At 42.1% G+C, this 15,652-nt stretch overlaps 1 protein-coding gene across 4 annotated transcripts; it reads right to left on the bottom strand.

The window, feature by feature from the left end:
* Nucleotides 1–266: 266 nt before the first annotated feature.
* Nucleotides 267–14,668, bottom strand: nod1 (nucleotide-binding oligomerization domain containing 1). 4 transcript variants are annotated; one of them, XM_063878040.1, is made up of 12 exons: nucleotides 14,585–14,668; nucleotides 13,171–13,367; nucleotides 12,763–12,937; nucleotides 10,052–11,861; nucleotides 9,885–9,968; nucleotides 7,572–7,655; nucleotides 7,312–7,395; nucleotides 5,758–5,841; nucleotides 5,591–5,674; nucleotides 1,936–2,019; nucleotides 1,685–1,768; nucleotides 267–1,043 (listed from the first exon to the last, which is right to left on the bottom strand). In XM_063878040.1, the coding sequence occupies exons 2-12, from the start codon at nucleotides 13,345–13,347 to the stop codon at nucleotides 971–973; spliced, it is 2,823 nt and encodes a 940-aa protein (XP_063734110.1). In that variant the 5' UTR covers nucleotides 13,348–13,367; nucleotides 14,585–14,668; the 3' UTR covers nucleotides 267–970. The 4 variants fall into 4 exon arrangements, with proteins under 4 accessions (XP_063734110.1, XP_063734101.1, XP_063734118.1 ...); XM_063878031.1 differs by lacking the exon at nucleotides 14,585–14,668 and adding an exon at nucleotides 14,247–14,464; XM_063878048.1 differs by lacking the exon at nucleotides 14,585–14,668 and adding an exon at nucleotides 14,230–14,425.
* Nucleotides 14,669–15,652: the final 984 nt, after the last annotated feature.

Genomic DNA, 15,652 nt, shown 5'->3' with positions numbered 1-15,652 from the left:
AGACTGATAAGGCCTTGATCTGAGAGCTAAAATAAAATATTATTTGTTATTCATTTCAAGATGTAAAAAGTTTGACCCTCACTTTGATGTCTTTTTATGACTAGGAATATTTAGTACAACAGGCCTTACATGATTATGACTTTCAATCATCTGTCTATTTTGGTTTTATAAATGGAACATTCTTTATTTCTCATTAGGATCCCCGACAAGCATTCCCTGAGCGTGTGTGCTGTGCAATATGTAACAAGACAGAAACAAACATAAACTATGTTCAAATATTTATTTTAAAAAGCACTTAAGAGTGATATCTTTGGATAAAAAAACATTCACTTGTATTTATTGCCTACTCCTAATTTGGGTATGTGACTCAGGGGGGGGGGGGGGGACATCTCATTATGATTGTGGTGGTGATCCACTGCTAATGGCATGTAGTTAAAAAGATGGGCGCTTGCTATGCAGAGGTGCATTATGGGAAATGTAGTATCCAGTCGTTATGGAGCTTGACCCAGAGTAGGGCCTTCACATCAAACAGCAGACATGAGATGTGGTTTATGTGGGGAAACTGAACTAAGCTCCATGATTTGTCCTCAGTGACTGATCCTTATATCCAGCAGCATTGTCGAAGGACCATCAGGAGACGCCACACTGATGCAACACACTCCTACTGACCCGCACACATTAGTCCCTCCATTAACACTACAGGTAACTGCAACACATGTCACAGCACCTTGAATAACAGTCAAATAACAAATACAATAAACATTTAAATGCAGAAAAATACATTTGTTCATCAGTGCTCCCCCTTTTTTCCATCTCAAATTTCAAATATTTTCATCTTATACATGAAGTATTAAAATACAGGATGTGAAGTGTACAGATGAGTGTATTTCCCCTTCACTGGCAGTGGGACTTTTTAATCGCTAACACAAGCTTACAGACATGACTCAGCACGTCTCAGGTTGGTGCCCGCTTAGTGGAAGCGCAGCCTCTTCTCTGACACAAAACGTCTCTCTTCCTCCTCGGAGAGCTGGTTTCCTTTCACGCTGCGGACACACAAACACACACTATCACACACTTTCTCACATTCAAAACACATGCATGCATTCAGAGAGAAAACACGTGGAAGTGGCTATGATGCTGTGAGAGGCTTCTCCAACGAGAGAGAAACTAAAGCTAACTACGGTGAAACACCAGCTGCTTCATCTCCCTATCCTTCTATAAAGTGACATCATCAAAAAGAACAAATCTAAGGATATTCTAAATGGTATTGACACCATTCATTTGAAGGGTTATTATCAAACCTAAATCCCTGCTACTGTATATTTATTTTGGAAACACTTATCATCATTATTTGTATTAATATAGAAAACTTTTAAGAAAGCAGTTATTAATAAGCAGAAAGCTTATTGATATATCTGTGTTCACATGTAAGTCCAAAATTCGCTCTTATATATCAGTTTTTTTATTTTACTAACTCAGTTTATCTGCTGACTGCTCCATTATTTCCACAATCTGGTTTCTGTCAGTGTGTGCTGAGCAGGTTGAGAACATTTTTCTTCCTGACAGCTGAACAATGAGCTGAAACTCCCGATAAAATCTAAATCCAACCTGAAAAAGACATACTGGTTTGAGAGAGAGATTGTGTTTTGACCCTCAGAAGAGAGGTCCTGTGAATGGTCCTCACCAGATCTCTTTGAGCGCTGTGTTCTGAGTGAGGGCCTCGGCCAGCTGCTGGATCCCATCCACTGAGAACTGGTTGCTGATTAACCTGCGGACACACACACACACACACACACACACACACACACACACACACACACACACACACACACACACACACAAACACACACACACACACACACACACACACAGAGGTGAGTGCGTGACTGGCTGAGCAGAGTATCGAGCAGGACTCATGGTGTGTGTCATCTTTACCAGAGGTTGCTGAGACCCGTGTTGGCCTGGACCAGGTCAGCGAAGTGTGGAGCTGCTTCATCAGTCAGCTCGTTCTGCACCAACCTGCATCAGCACACGTTACATACTTCTATATGACAGATCTGAGAGACTTCTTCTCCTAAGAAGGTTCTTAACAGAGGTAAATGACGTTGTCATTGTCAAATGCTGTTTTTTAAAATAGCTCTTTTGATAGGAAACAAGATCACAGTTATGCAAAGCTGAGTGAATGTTAATGAACCTCTTAATAATGACTCACCTTGGATCCTAGAAGAATACATTAGCAAACAATTTGAAGCCAGTATTTGAGTATAAGTTGTTTGTAACCTTCCAACACTATCAGAGGATTAAAAGTATTCTGTTTGCCTGAAACCGCTGTAACGTTTCAGCATGGCTTACACTTGCACTGATAAACAGCACATAACGTTTTTATTCCAAGCTAATGTAGACCTGATATAACTTGAGCCTTGTTAATGTGGGGACGTTCTCTTTATAAATCCATGACACCATCATGCAGTTTCATGGTAATGTGAAGTGGGCGTGGTTAAAGATAAACTGGGTTGGAATAATGATAGACGTGACCAGAAAGTACTAAAGTGTTGGCCATGATAAAGGCTTTTCAAATTCTTAAGATGACAGGAACGGAGCTTTAATGTTTCCTTTGTAATCTCCTTTAATTTAGGAAACACCGACCATCTTTGAGGAAAGAAAAAGAGGATAATGCTGTCCCACAATTCCTTGCGGCAACAAAATGAAAGTGACGTACCATTCTTTCACAGAAACAACTAATTGAGATGAAAAGCTCAGATCATGTCAGTTACAGTAGCATTTTACAACTTGTGCTGTAACTTGCTACATTTCTTATATGATTTAAATATTCAACACTACTTTAGATCCAAAGGGGAATTATGAATGCTATGTTAATTACTGTAAGGTGATGAATGAAGTATCACTGTGCTAACTGAGTGTTTTTAAGCTTCTTTTTTTATTCAACATGTTTTAACGATTTAAGAGGTGGTGGCGAAGTGTCTAGGGACTTGGCTTGGGAACCGGAAGGTCACCGGTACTTTTTTCTCTTATTTATCATTTCCTCGCTCCTCGGTCTCACCGGAAGTTGATTTGTGTGCGCTATCTTAAGGAGTGTCCCATAGCGCTTATTTGTGCAGGAGGACCGAGGATCGAGGAGCGATGAGGGATAACCGAGGAGCGATAACCGAGGAACCACCAGATCATCCTCCGGTGAAATCCTCATCCACTTGCCCCGCCCCCTTACTGTATATCCGTCACTGATTGGACGCTGCAGCGCGTGCACTGATGTGATGCTTCTTAACCTGAGAGCAGTTTAACAGCGGAGTGAAGACATTAAACTAATGGAATCACTCCTCAGTTTATACAGTGATTTGTTTCAATTAATGTGTCATATCTGAACAACGAAGTGGAAACCTGTTTATTAATTTATGGGAAACCTTTTTCATGATCTCCAAGTCATTATTATTATGAACTAATTCAAATTAAAAGAGACGGATTTAATATCTGTCCGCAGGAACAGCTTTTCCGTTTTACATTTTTAAGAATGGCTTTTATCTTTTTTTGAAAATTAGTTCTTACTACATTAAATGTATTTGGGTCTACAACAAATGATACGAATGTGTACTAATAGAGGCGTCAGGTGGGGGTGTGTTTGTGTGTTTGAATGAAACGGGGACCGGGCTGGCTGCTGTCAGAAGTTCCAGCTGTACCGGTGTCATCACAAACGGACGTCGCTTCGCGTGACGCTCCGAGGACAGGACGTCCCATTGCTCTTACAACGTATTTCCTTGCGTCCTCTCTCTTCTCGTGGTTTCATTGCGTCTCTCAGTGCATCTCTGGTGGGAGGGACTAATGCGCAAGGAAAAGACGCAAGTGAGGGAAGCAGAGATGCAAGAGAAGCGAGAAGTACCCGAAGTGCCGCTAACGCATTACTTCTGAAATTTGGGTAATACCGTTACCCTTCTCAGTAACGCAGTTACAACACATTTTAACCCGAAATGATGTGGTGTTTTGTTTCTAAGAATTCCCAAACATTGCGACACATTCCGACACCAGAGAAATAACTGTGCAGGTAGAATAGTAACCCATTAAGCCTGTTTACTTTTGGTTCAGAGGGCTGCAGAAACAGATTTGCAATGCAGAGCTGCTTGCTCACAATGCACGGCTGTGGGCTCACAGTGCACGGCTGTGGGCTCACAATGCAGAGCTGCAGGCTCACAATGCAGAGCTGCAGGCTCACAATGCAGAGCTGCAGGCTCGGAGAAAAGAAAAGAGAAAGACAGGAGCGCTCGCAGCCCAAAGCAACAGAAGGTAACTTTCTCTGGTCTGCTGCTTGAACCCCGAGAAGTTCAGAGACTCGTGGCAGAGTGTTGAAGATCTGCAGCCTCTGTCCTCTGTGGAAATGCCGGCTTTTAGACAGCTTGTCAGCCAAATCCCCGTTAACACACCAATGACAAGGTGAGCTAACGTTGAATAGAGACTCGTTCATATACAGCAGGTCACAGGGCCGTACAGAGGCTCCACTAACATGTTACTAATAACACACAGAGACGTCATGTTACCGGTATCACATATTATTCAGCACACTTAAACGGAGCATACGTTTAATTTCAGCATACTGCCAGAGATAGCTTTAATTATTGAGCTGCAATAAACTACATTTCAGCATTTAAAGCCCTACTGTTAGTATTTTGGTGAAAGTAACTCAGAGTAACTCAGCAGTAGTGTAACGCATTACAGTTCAGAGACAGTGATAATGTAATGTACCTTATTACTTTAAAAAGACAGTAATAAGTAATATGTACTGTGTTACATTTTGGAAGTAACTTGCCCAACACTGCTGAAGTGTCCCTGAGCAAGGCACCGTTCCCTACACTGCTCCCCGGGGGCGGTACATATGGCAGCCCACTGCTCCTAACACTAGGATGGGTCAAATGCAGGATGTACATTTCCCCTCTGTGGGACCAGTAAGGGTTCCTCCCTCTCTTTTGATGATATGCACAGTAGTAGATGTGTAGAACTAACTAGCTATCTATAAACTGCAATAAAGTGTATTTATTTATATATTTGATCATGATCAAATATATACGCTCTTATCTTTCTACTAGGCTCTTTTCTTTTTATGTTATATGTTCTTGTTTATATTTGCACTGTGGGACTGTCAGAAACGGTATTTCAATTGTCTGTATGTATAACACATGTGGAAACTTTGACAATAAAGTCGACTTTGACGTTGATAAATAAATACTAATAAGGCTTAATTTGAATTAGTATGAGTGGATAGCAGGGTGAGCGCATTTCCTTTCACTTTCATATGAACATGATAAGAACACACTGCCTGAATGAGATGTGTGTGCTTTTAGTAGTCCATCTAATTTAGTTTTCATACATCAATAACACCCGCTGACGCACCATGAATTCATCACCTGGTCACCCTAGTAACCTCGGGTGTCAGTGCATTCATTTTTCCTAAATCCTCCTTCACATCTCTCCCTAACCCTGTGACATTTCACGCTAAGGTCAAACTGGTTATCAAAACACACAGGGACCTGACTACTTCGACAATTTGACGGCTTAAACCACTGAACTCAGAGTGAGAGCTGCCTACCAGAATATCCTGAGCACGCTGTTCTCTTTCAGAGCCTCCGACAGGCTCCTCCCACCTTTAGACGTGATGCCATTGGCTGAGAGACTAGGACACAGGAATCACCTTCATTAAATCAAAGAGTTTAAATCTGAAGGTTGGATTGTACTTGTAGGCAGGTGCCCTCTCACCTGAGGTTGGTGAGACTTGGGTGGTTCCTCAAGGCTTCTGCGAATGCTTCTGCTCCCTCATCGCCGATGCTGTTCCCCCACATCCTGAGAGCACAGAGACCACACCTCTGCATCAGGAGGCATGCCAACACAAATGGCCTTTTTATCAAGCCAGCAGTACAAGAGAACGAAAACTAGACAGGTTCTGATGGTGAGTTCCAGTAATACTGGGAAGTGGGAGTACCAGGGTTAGACAATTTTAACTGGAACACACCCTGAGGCTTGACTTCCTCTTTTGGAAACTCAGAGATACCTCACCATACCCGAGATGACCATTCAAAATGGACTCTCTGGTACAGAGCACTTTGATAGTATAACCTTTTTAGCTCTTTGGGTCACATGAAATCCTCTGTACACATGATGCTGCTCATCTTTTGGATGTGGATATGTTGCTACTATCTTTTTATTCAGAAAATACTGAATAAAGTGTAGTTATCAACCGGAATTGCTAACCAGGTGTCCCTTTGTGTGAGACTGCACAGCATTTTTATCATTCTCCCGTGTCCATCAAATTGAGGCGATGTCCCGCATTTGATTGACAGTTGTTTAGAAAGTTAAAACTTGGCTTTTATCCAATGGCTGTTAGGAAGCAAGAGAGGCCTATCACCATTAGCTGAGTCAGATGTCAATTAATCAACAAAAGATGTTTTTACTAATGGGTGTGGCCAGTGGAGTGTGGTTCCCACAGAGTTTTTTTGTGATGTTTGCTAAAGGGTTTTATTCAATTGTGCATAAATAAATAAATGCCAGGCTCATAAAAAATTTAAAAAAGAGGATTACCAAACAGAGAAGGTAACAGCAGCTGGAATAGAGTTCACCACACTGTGCAGCACTCGTGATCATACAGGTCAGCAGGCTGTGGCAGGAGCCTCCGGTGATTTTCGTGACTCAGAGATTAGATTATATGGACGATTGTTGGGAAAAAAATCTATTCCTTTTTAGGGTTGGATGGACATTGAAATCTTAACTGCTTTGCATCACAGTAACATGTCCCTCATTCTCACACTTATACACACTCTTTGTCCCACATGTAAGTGGTTGGCACCTTGTCACCCTAGAGGTGAAACTAAAGCTGTAAACAAGGCCAACAACTTTCCTGCGGGCGTCCATCTTTCCGACTTGTGCTACTGGAACGCAGTCAACTCGGGCGTGACGTCACTCCCAGTTCCAACCTCCGACTTCCAATGTAAATGGAGCGCAGATTTCACATTTCTAATATGCACACGATCACCAAGTCAATCACGTCTTTTTAAACCTTAAACTGTGTGACCTGCCAAATGTTGATAGATGATAGATTGATACTTAATGATCCCAACTTGGGGAATGATTTAAATGGTGATGGATGTATTCTAACGGTTTGCCAAATTGGAGTTCAAATGAAAAAGAAAAAAGTGAATACAAACGTATTGAACATTTAGAGTCCTCATCTGAAACATGTTTGCACCCCCTTGCTTGGATGAGCTCAGCGAGACAAGAAAAGAGCGGCAGAGATGATTGACAGCAGGGAGGTCTCACCCCACATCAAATATAGAAGAGCTCCTCTGGATGGCGCTGGCCAGATATCTCCCCCCAACTCCAGTGATCCTGTTTTTGCCAACCCTAAGCAAAGTGATACAAACATCAGCTTTAAGGACATTACTCACCAATGTGCATACACAGGTAGACACTTTAAAGTTACCAACAAATGCAAAGATAACAACAGATGTCATTACTTATGTCAATGTTATTGATATAATTATTATAATATTGTCATACTGGGAACAATTAGAGCATACTTGACGATTCTCAGCTTTGGGCATTCGTCGATGATCCGAGCTACCAACTTGGCTCCAACATCTGTGATGTGATTGCTGTAAAGCCTGAGGACAGAGATACAAATGAGGGTTAAAGATTCGGTTTCACGCAGATTTACACTTTATAGAAATAACAGCCCCGCCCACTTTTGGGGGGGAAAACATTTGCTGTCATTTGAATGGTGGTAAATAGCAATTCTGAGGTTTTCAGCAATCACATCGGAAAATTAAGGTAACCGCGCTTTTTTTATATATATATCTACAAGAAGCCCATTTATGATGGTCAGACAGGCAAACTATTACAAAATGTCAATGGAGATTAATGATCTACGTCGATTTATAGTTTAATTTAAATCAGTAGGGAAATTATGTCTGGTGGGTCTGCTGGAGGAAGAGTGGCAGGCAGCAGGCTGAAACTCAAACTGAGATTTCTGAATTAAATTCTTTCTTTTACTCTCCTTTTTTCTATAGAGGAAGTAAAGAAACAGGAACTCTGGATGTATTTGTTGTTTGAGGTGCAATACCGTATATGACTCAGTAGCTTTAAGACATGAAGGAACTATTATTTTGTGCTTCGCTCTGATGCAAGATTTTCACCAGGAAGTGGACAGGGCCGTCATTTCACCAGGAAGTGGACAGGGCCGTCATTTCACCAGGAAGTGTGTTACTCTCATCGATAGAGGAACATACACTGCCCGGCCAAAAAAAAGGTCACCAGCCTGTGGGGGCAGTGCTATGATCTGAGGTTGCTGCAGTTGGTCTGGTCTAGGTTCAGCAACGTGCCCAAAGAATGAGGTCAGCTGACTACCTGAATATACTGAAGGACCAGGTTATTCCATCAATGGATTTTCTCTTCCCTGATGGCACGGGCATGTTCTAAGATGACAATGCCAGGATCCATCGGGCTCAGATTGTGAAAGAGTGGTTCAGGGAGCATGAGACATCATTTTCACACATGGATTGGCCCCCACAGAGCCCAGACCTGAACCTGATTGAGAATCTTTGGGATGTGCTGGAGAAGACTTTGAGCAGTGGTCCGAATCTCCCGTCATCAATACGAGATTAAAAAAAAGCTAATGCAAGACAGAAATAAATGTTGTGACATTGCAGAAGCTTGTGGAAACGATGCCACAGAGAATGTGTGCTGCGATCAAAGCTAAAGGCGGTCCAACGAATATTAGAGTGTGACCTTTTTGTTGGCCAGGCAGTGCCATTTAGACAGAATGGGAAGCTTTGTGTATGTTGTAAATAGAAATCTAAAATACTATAAAACATTTACCAAAACTCCATGGTAACATCAAACTCTCCACAGCAACGGAAAGCTTTGTTTGGCTAAACACCTAGCTACAGATATTAATTCAACTTTTCACATCGAGTAGAACTTGAACGATGTTTAGAACTATGACTCTGATAGAAAATGTAAAAGTCCAAGGTGTTGTATTCAGGGGATTGGCAGAAATGGTATATGATATTAAATATATATTAACTATGTAAAATCACCTTAAACTAAGACTAGATCTACATATGGAGCAGGTGTTATTCCATGTCGCACGACCATGTTTTACAGAATGAACACACTCTGGCTCCAGAGAGGAACTTTCACAATATCACAAAACCTGAAGGCCACTGTCTCTCTCAAACACATGTTGTACAACAGCGCCAAAATCCAACACCCTGTCCCTTAAAGGAAACATTGTCCCTCCTCGGGACACAATGTATCAAGTCAGGAATGAGCATTCAATACAACATAGGTCAACATGGACAAAGTGTTCTTCAAGCGCTCAAAAAAAAGGAACATTTGGTCCAAAATTCAATGAATTAGAAAACTAGATTTCTGTCCTACCACCAACCAAGTACTGTATGGGTGTACATTTTTATACTTCACTTGAGCATTTCTGTTTCCAGCTTCCATGGCCTTGCTCCAGAGAAATGCTGTGAGCTGGCTCTGAATCACCAGGCAGAAACAACATTCCTGTACTAAACAACTCAGGTTTAAACTTGAAAGTCAATTGGTCAGTTTACCGTCAGATGGCTTCATTTACCCCCTTTTGTTTTATTAAGCGTATAGAATACTGTTTGGAATCCAGTAATCTCTGCAGCACTACAACACTTTATTTAGAACGATATTCTCACATATTGTGCCTACTGTGATTTGGATGTTGGCCTGGTCCAGATTGTTATTTCAGTACAAAATGTATTAAATGTGCGGCTCTAGCCTGTCATTAATTTTGAAAGCATAAATATTCTTGTTGTATTAGTACACTGTCTTGAGTAAATTTTAGTATTTGTACTCACCCCAAGATTTTCACAATTTTGTGCTTACACAGCTCCTCTGCAAGAACCTCCATGCTGCTGTCAGACAGCTGATTCACACTCAGTCTGGGGAGAAGGAGTCCAATTAGTTTTTGCTTAGAGGAATATACAGTATGTTGGAATACACTAAAATTGAAAACCGTTCTTACCTCACTACTGTCATCTTACTGAAGGAGGGCTTCAGCTGCTTCACCCCGTAGTCACTGATGTTGTTGTTGTCCATGTCGAGGCCCAGGAGCTTGCGACGGTACTGCAGCACGAAGTTGATGACGGTGCAGTCCCCGGAGAACACGTTACAGTAGCCCATCTTGATGAAGTCAGCCGTGATGCCTCTGGCCGTCATCTGAGCGATGTCTCTGCTCCCTGTCTCAAAGATGCAGCGCAGCATCCACAGGAAGTTGGGCAGCACATGGACCTTCTTGCCCTCCTCACCGTTGTAGTGGGGTAATCCATGGAGGTGGGACTTAACACTGGTAGAAAGGTAGGATTTGAGCAAGGCCCGTTTTTTCTTTAATAGCACAGGAGAAACCAGATGCTCCATCAGGCCGATGTGAGCCTTGGACAGCAGGCCACACAGGAACAGGTTGGTGAACTGAAGGTGTTCATTAGTCGCAAAAGGATTATTTTCCCTGCACTTTGAGGAACCACTGATACAGACTTGAAAAGGCAACCAAACCGTATTCTTCTTCCTGCTGCACTCTGTGAAGAACTTGAGGATGGAGTCGGCAGGAGCCTGCTCATCCAACACCAGAGCAAACGCTGCCAGGAAAGACTGCAGGGTGATGTGGAGGACTTCAAATGTAGCGGCACCTCCGCTGGCATCATACTCACTGACGGGGCGCAAGAAGCCCAGCGACAGATCTTCTTCCATTAGTCCACACACACTCATCTCCTCCTGGCTCCAGATGAAGCATTCTCTCTCCATACCCTGAAGAGCCAGTTTGGCGAACGCTGTGAGAGACCTGAGCCCGGCTCTGAATGTCTCAGCGGCACACCGAGTGCTCTTCTTCAGCAGAGACGGAGCAGGAGCGGCTGAGCGGCTGAGGAAGACCTCGGACAGCAGGAGGAAGATGTCTGTGAGCGTGATGCAGGTGTCAGGCAGGTGGAAACTGTCATGCATGGTGTGCAGGTGCCTGAAGCTCTTGAATACAATCCAGCAGAACAGCGGGGTGGAGCAAAGGCCACCGAGGTGGGGGCTGGCATCCAGCTGGACGGACACCAGCTCTCGGTGCTCCTGCTCCTTGAAGTGCAGCTGGATGTAGTTGTTCAGGTGAGCCGGGGAGAAGCCGTGCAGAGCCACCTTCTTCCTGATCACCCTGCTCTGGAACTCTGTGCCTGTGCGGGCCGTCAGAACCTTCTGGGAACCCTTGAGCAGTTTCCCACAGAGCAGGCTGATGAGCAGCTGGAGGGGGTGGGCCTTTACCTCCGGGGAGCTTACCTCAGCAACATTCATCAGGTCATTCATCTTGATCTCATCATAGCCGTCAAACGTGAAGAGAACCTTGTCAGGGAAGCGCAGGATGAACTCAAACACCTCGTCGTCCGGGTCGTGATCGGGGGAGCAGTTGTGTTTGAACAAAAGCTCTCTGAGGGACATCTGCTCCGAGTCCTTGAAGAGGCTGAACGTCCGGCAGCGGAACTTAAAGAAGAAGATGGCGTCCGTCTGCAGCTCTTTCTTGGACCAGAGGTTCTGGAGCTTCTGCAGCAGGATGGATTTCCCCACTCCGGCATCCCCCATCACAAAAATGGTCTCCCCCTGGGGGTTGAAGACTGCGTTGTCCCCCAGCAGCTTGTGCAGACTCTCCAGGAAGCCCAGACTCTCGTTGCAGTCGCTGAGCTGCTCCATCAGCGTGTCGGTGTACAGCTCCTCCAGACGGGTCTCCTCTCGCTGGCCGTAGGACATGATGAAGCTGGTGTCCTGGCTCATCCCACGCCTCAGCTTCTCACTGTACCTGCTGACTGTTCAGCAATTATTTAAAATAACACATATTTCACCTTAATACATATTTTGATATTTGAATCCTTTTTTTTCCAAATGCAGATTTTACATTTTCAGATTCAAACTGATTATTTTCACTTTCCAATCGTATTCTTTCACTTTGAGACTTTTGGCACTGATGTTGCTTGGGGGGGAATAGGGAATCAGTGCAATAATAAGCTTTATTATACGATTAAGTGATGACATTTTATCCATTCTTATAAAATATGTAATATTCCTATCTTTTAAAATGTTTAAATCAGTGAAGACTAGAGGATTATTCTTTTTAATAAACTGTATGTTAGGACCAGCTCATTTACAGAATACTTAATACTCTTAATACTTAATACTATATCCATAATGGAATATATAAGTATATAAATAAATAAGTAAATAACATAACATTTTATATATTCAGCTCAGCCCGTACACACACACACACACACACACACACACACACACACACACACACACACACACACAAACACACACAAACACATTTAATGAAGCATGCATCTTTATCCTTCCCAACTGCAATGATTAAGAACGTGTAAGGACATATTGTACAGCCGCGGAAAAAAATAAGAGACCACTCCAGTTTTATCTTAAACCTTTATCTCTACATGTATGGCAGTCATTCCAGTGTCTGTTGAATTCCAACACAGAGAACAATTGTCAGTAGTTTATAGAATACAATAAAAAAAATTTAAAAACATTTAACTCAGACATACCTATAAACAATAAAACAAGGGAATCTGATAATGCTGAAATGGTCTCTTAATTTTTTCCGGGGCTGTATGTTGAATGTAGGATTTATTTTTGAAATGTGGTTGTTTTACACTTCTAACATAAAGGAACAGTGTGAGTGATTGGAATACTTACTGGGATCTGTGTTCACCACGACCAACAGCGCTACATCACTGCTCGGGTTGAATTTGATGTCTTTCAGCCATGGCTGGAGGTCTATGTATGCATCACATACTTTGTAAATGATGTAAATGAAGTATTCACAGGCCTCCTCCCCTTTGCATTGGACCAGCTCCAAGATTTTACGCACCTGAAAAAGAATCAATGAAAAAAAAAAAAATGTTGTTTTATTATTTTATCTTTTCTTCTTTTACTCATTTATTGCAAAATACTAAATACTATTTGACCCCAAATGTTTGACCAGGACATGAATGAGTTAATTATGAGAGTTATGAATTATGAGTGTCTGTATTATTGATGTTTTTTTAATGAATGGAAATGAAACTAATGGTCTTTTTTAACAGATGTCTTTTATTCTCCTGCCTGATCCTTCTTGGTGGCAGTTCGCTGAACGATCTCGACATCCTCCTCACAGATGAAGCCAGAGGCTAGCAGGTTGTCCAGGATGCAGGGGACACTCCGGAGCCCGGACACCAGCAGCTCTCTGTGGTAGGTGAGCAGGTTGAGGCACGCTGGCCTTACTTCTTCTATCTGACCCATGTTTACTGCGGCCCAGTCACCTGTGTGGGGAACAGGTGAAGGCCATTCAAAAAATCTGTTCCTAAATCTATATAATCCCATTTCAGACATTGACTATTTGAATTCGGACATCACTGGTGAAGGTAGTAGATATTTTACCAAATTAAATATATCAGTGCTCAATTGTAAAAATACTCTGTGAAAAGTAAGAGTACAAAATAACGGGCATCTAAATGTAATTAAAGTGTCAAAACTAAAAGTACTTGAATGTAATGGCCCATTTCATCATATATTTCAACTAAATGTGTTCATCACACCTAGTAAATGTGGAGCTAATTTAAAAGCTGTCAAATAAATGTAAATACCTTTTACTTTTGGTGCTTTGATGTCAACACTTTTGTGCTTTAACTTAAGTAAGATTTGGAATGCGGGACTTGTACTAGCAATACAATACTTTTACAATTTTGAATCGCTACTTTCACTTTAGCGAATTTAGCGTATTAGCAGTTTTAACCATATAACAGGGGTTAGACAGCTGCTCAAAAGTTTTTGTTTTTTTACAAATGAATGCTATAATATCCTAAACTTAATGAATTTTCAAGGTCTGACCGGTATCTGTTAACCCTTAACCAGTGCCACGGCTGTCTCCTAAATCCTGTAATCCTGTGCTCAAACAGGAGGTTAGCTTCGGTGTGAACAGCCAGCACCCTCTGTTCCTCTGTCAACACCCTCCTCTCAGTTTGTTTAGCACTGACAGTGTGTTAAGAAAACAAATGACAGGTGAACTCAAGGTAAAACATTTTAAAATAACGGTTTCTGGTTATCGTCATTAGCACCGGGCTACATTGACTATGTTTGTTTAGTATATAACATCTGAAAGCTCACTGTCCTCGCGCTACGTACTGAAACATTCCTCCTACCATTGTGTTGTGTCCACACCAAAGCGCTGTAAACACTCAATTATAAAGTGAAAAACATTTGTTGAGATGAACTGACTCTTCTTAATGTCACGTTATGTTAAGTGCCCAGATATGACAAACTACATCTGTCGTTTCTGATAGACAGCTTTGTGTTGGAGGAAGTGAAAGAATGCAGTTGAACGGGACATTCCTTCACTAACTGTCACAACATATGGGTGTGTGGGTGCCGCGTTCAGGTACCCACGGAAATGTGGGATTTAAATCATATCAGGTATTTGCTTAATTTAATGAACACCAAGATCATGCAAAATATCACTGTTAGAAATAGGCCAACTCACATATTTCACTACATTAGAAGTAGTAATGGTGTAGAAGCAGTTCGCTGTTACAAGTATAAAGTCCTGTATTCAAAATTCCACCAAAGTAAAAGAGTTAAGAGGTGGGAGGAGTCAGGTCAAAGTCAAAGTCGACTTTATTGTCAAAGTTTCCACATGTGTTATACATACACAAAAATTGAAATACCGTTTCTGGCAGTCCCACAGTGCGAATATAAAAGAACATATAACTTAAAAAGATAAGAGCCTAGGAAAAAAAGAAAGGGGGGGGGGGGTAAAAAGGGGGTATACAAAAAAAAAAACACTAAGTAATATATACATATGTTAGACACAATCAACACGGTTTGACGGTAGTGCAACTACATTTTCAGTAGCAGCGGAGAATAGAAGTGACTGGTGCTGGATGAGGGACGGGTGTGTGAGGGAGGGGGATTAATGTCCTGGTACATTTCCATTGAGGCTGTGGGGAAAGGTGGGTGGGACGGAGGGCGGAGAGGTCAGGGGAGAGATGGGAGCGGGGGTAGGGAGATGAGAGAGGGGGACAGAGAGGGAGGGACGGAGAGAGAGACAGAGGATTGAGGGAGGGAGAGAGGATAGAGAGAGAGCGAGAGAGGGAGAGAGTTCAGCATCCTGACCGCCTGGTGGAAGAAGCTGTTCCTCAGCCTGGTGGAGCTCGAGCAAGTACTCAGACCTTGTAATTCAGTAAAAGTAGAAGTACCAGAGTGTAGGAATACTATGTAACGAGTAACCACTACACCTGATTACGTAATCAAGATACAAACAGGCAGTAAATGTAAATAATATCCCAATTTCATATTGTTTTAGCTGTAAGTTAGCCCTTCACAAGTGTTTTGTTTGTCAGAAAGCTTACATAATTTTTCTTCACAATCAACTTTTATATTTTCACTAATTTAATTCTGTTTTATCTTCTATTTTGAGATTTTTTATATGATACAACCGATATATGATATTTTCTACTTATGTGCAATTCTTGTTTTACATGCTGCTACAAAGTTTATTACCGAACACACTTAAATCCATCTTATTGATATTTATTTTGTCGAGTCTGTA

This window comes from Eleginops maclovinus, chromosome 3 (genome assembly GCF_036324505.1).
Source record: "Eleginops maclovinus isolate JMC-PN-2008 ecotype Puerto Natales chromosome 3, JC_Emac_rtc_rv5, whole genome shotgun sequence".
NCBI lineage: Eukaryota > Metazoa > Chordata > Actinopteri > Perciformes > Eleginopidae > Eleginops > Eleginops maclovinus.
This window is presented reverse-complemented; position numbering and strand designations above follow the sequence as displayed.

Excerpts from the sequence above, each read along its gene's own strand:
- nod1 (XM_063878040.1), bottom strand. The coding sequence starts at position 13,347 with ATGGGTCAGATAGAAGAAGTAAGGCCAGCGTGCCTCAACCTGCTCACC. Across the intron at positions 12,938-13,170 it reads CTGCCACCAAGAAGGATCAG|GTGCGTAAAATCTTGGAGCT; the intron begins GCAGGAGAATAA and ends ATTCTTTTTCAG. Across the intron at positions 7,656-9,884 it reads AAAATTGTGAAAATCTTGGG|GCTTTACAGCAATCACATCA; the intron begins GTGAGTACAAAT and ends CTCTGTCCTCAG.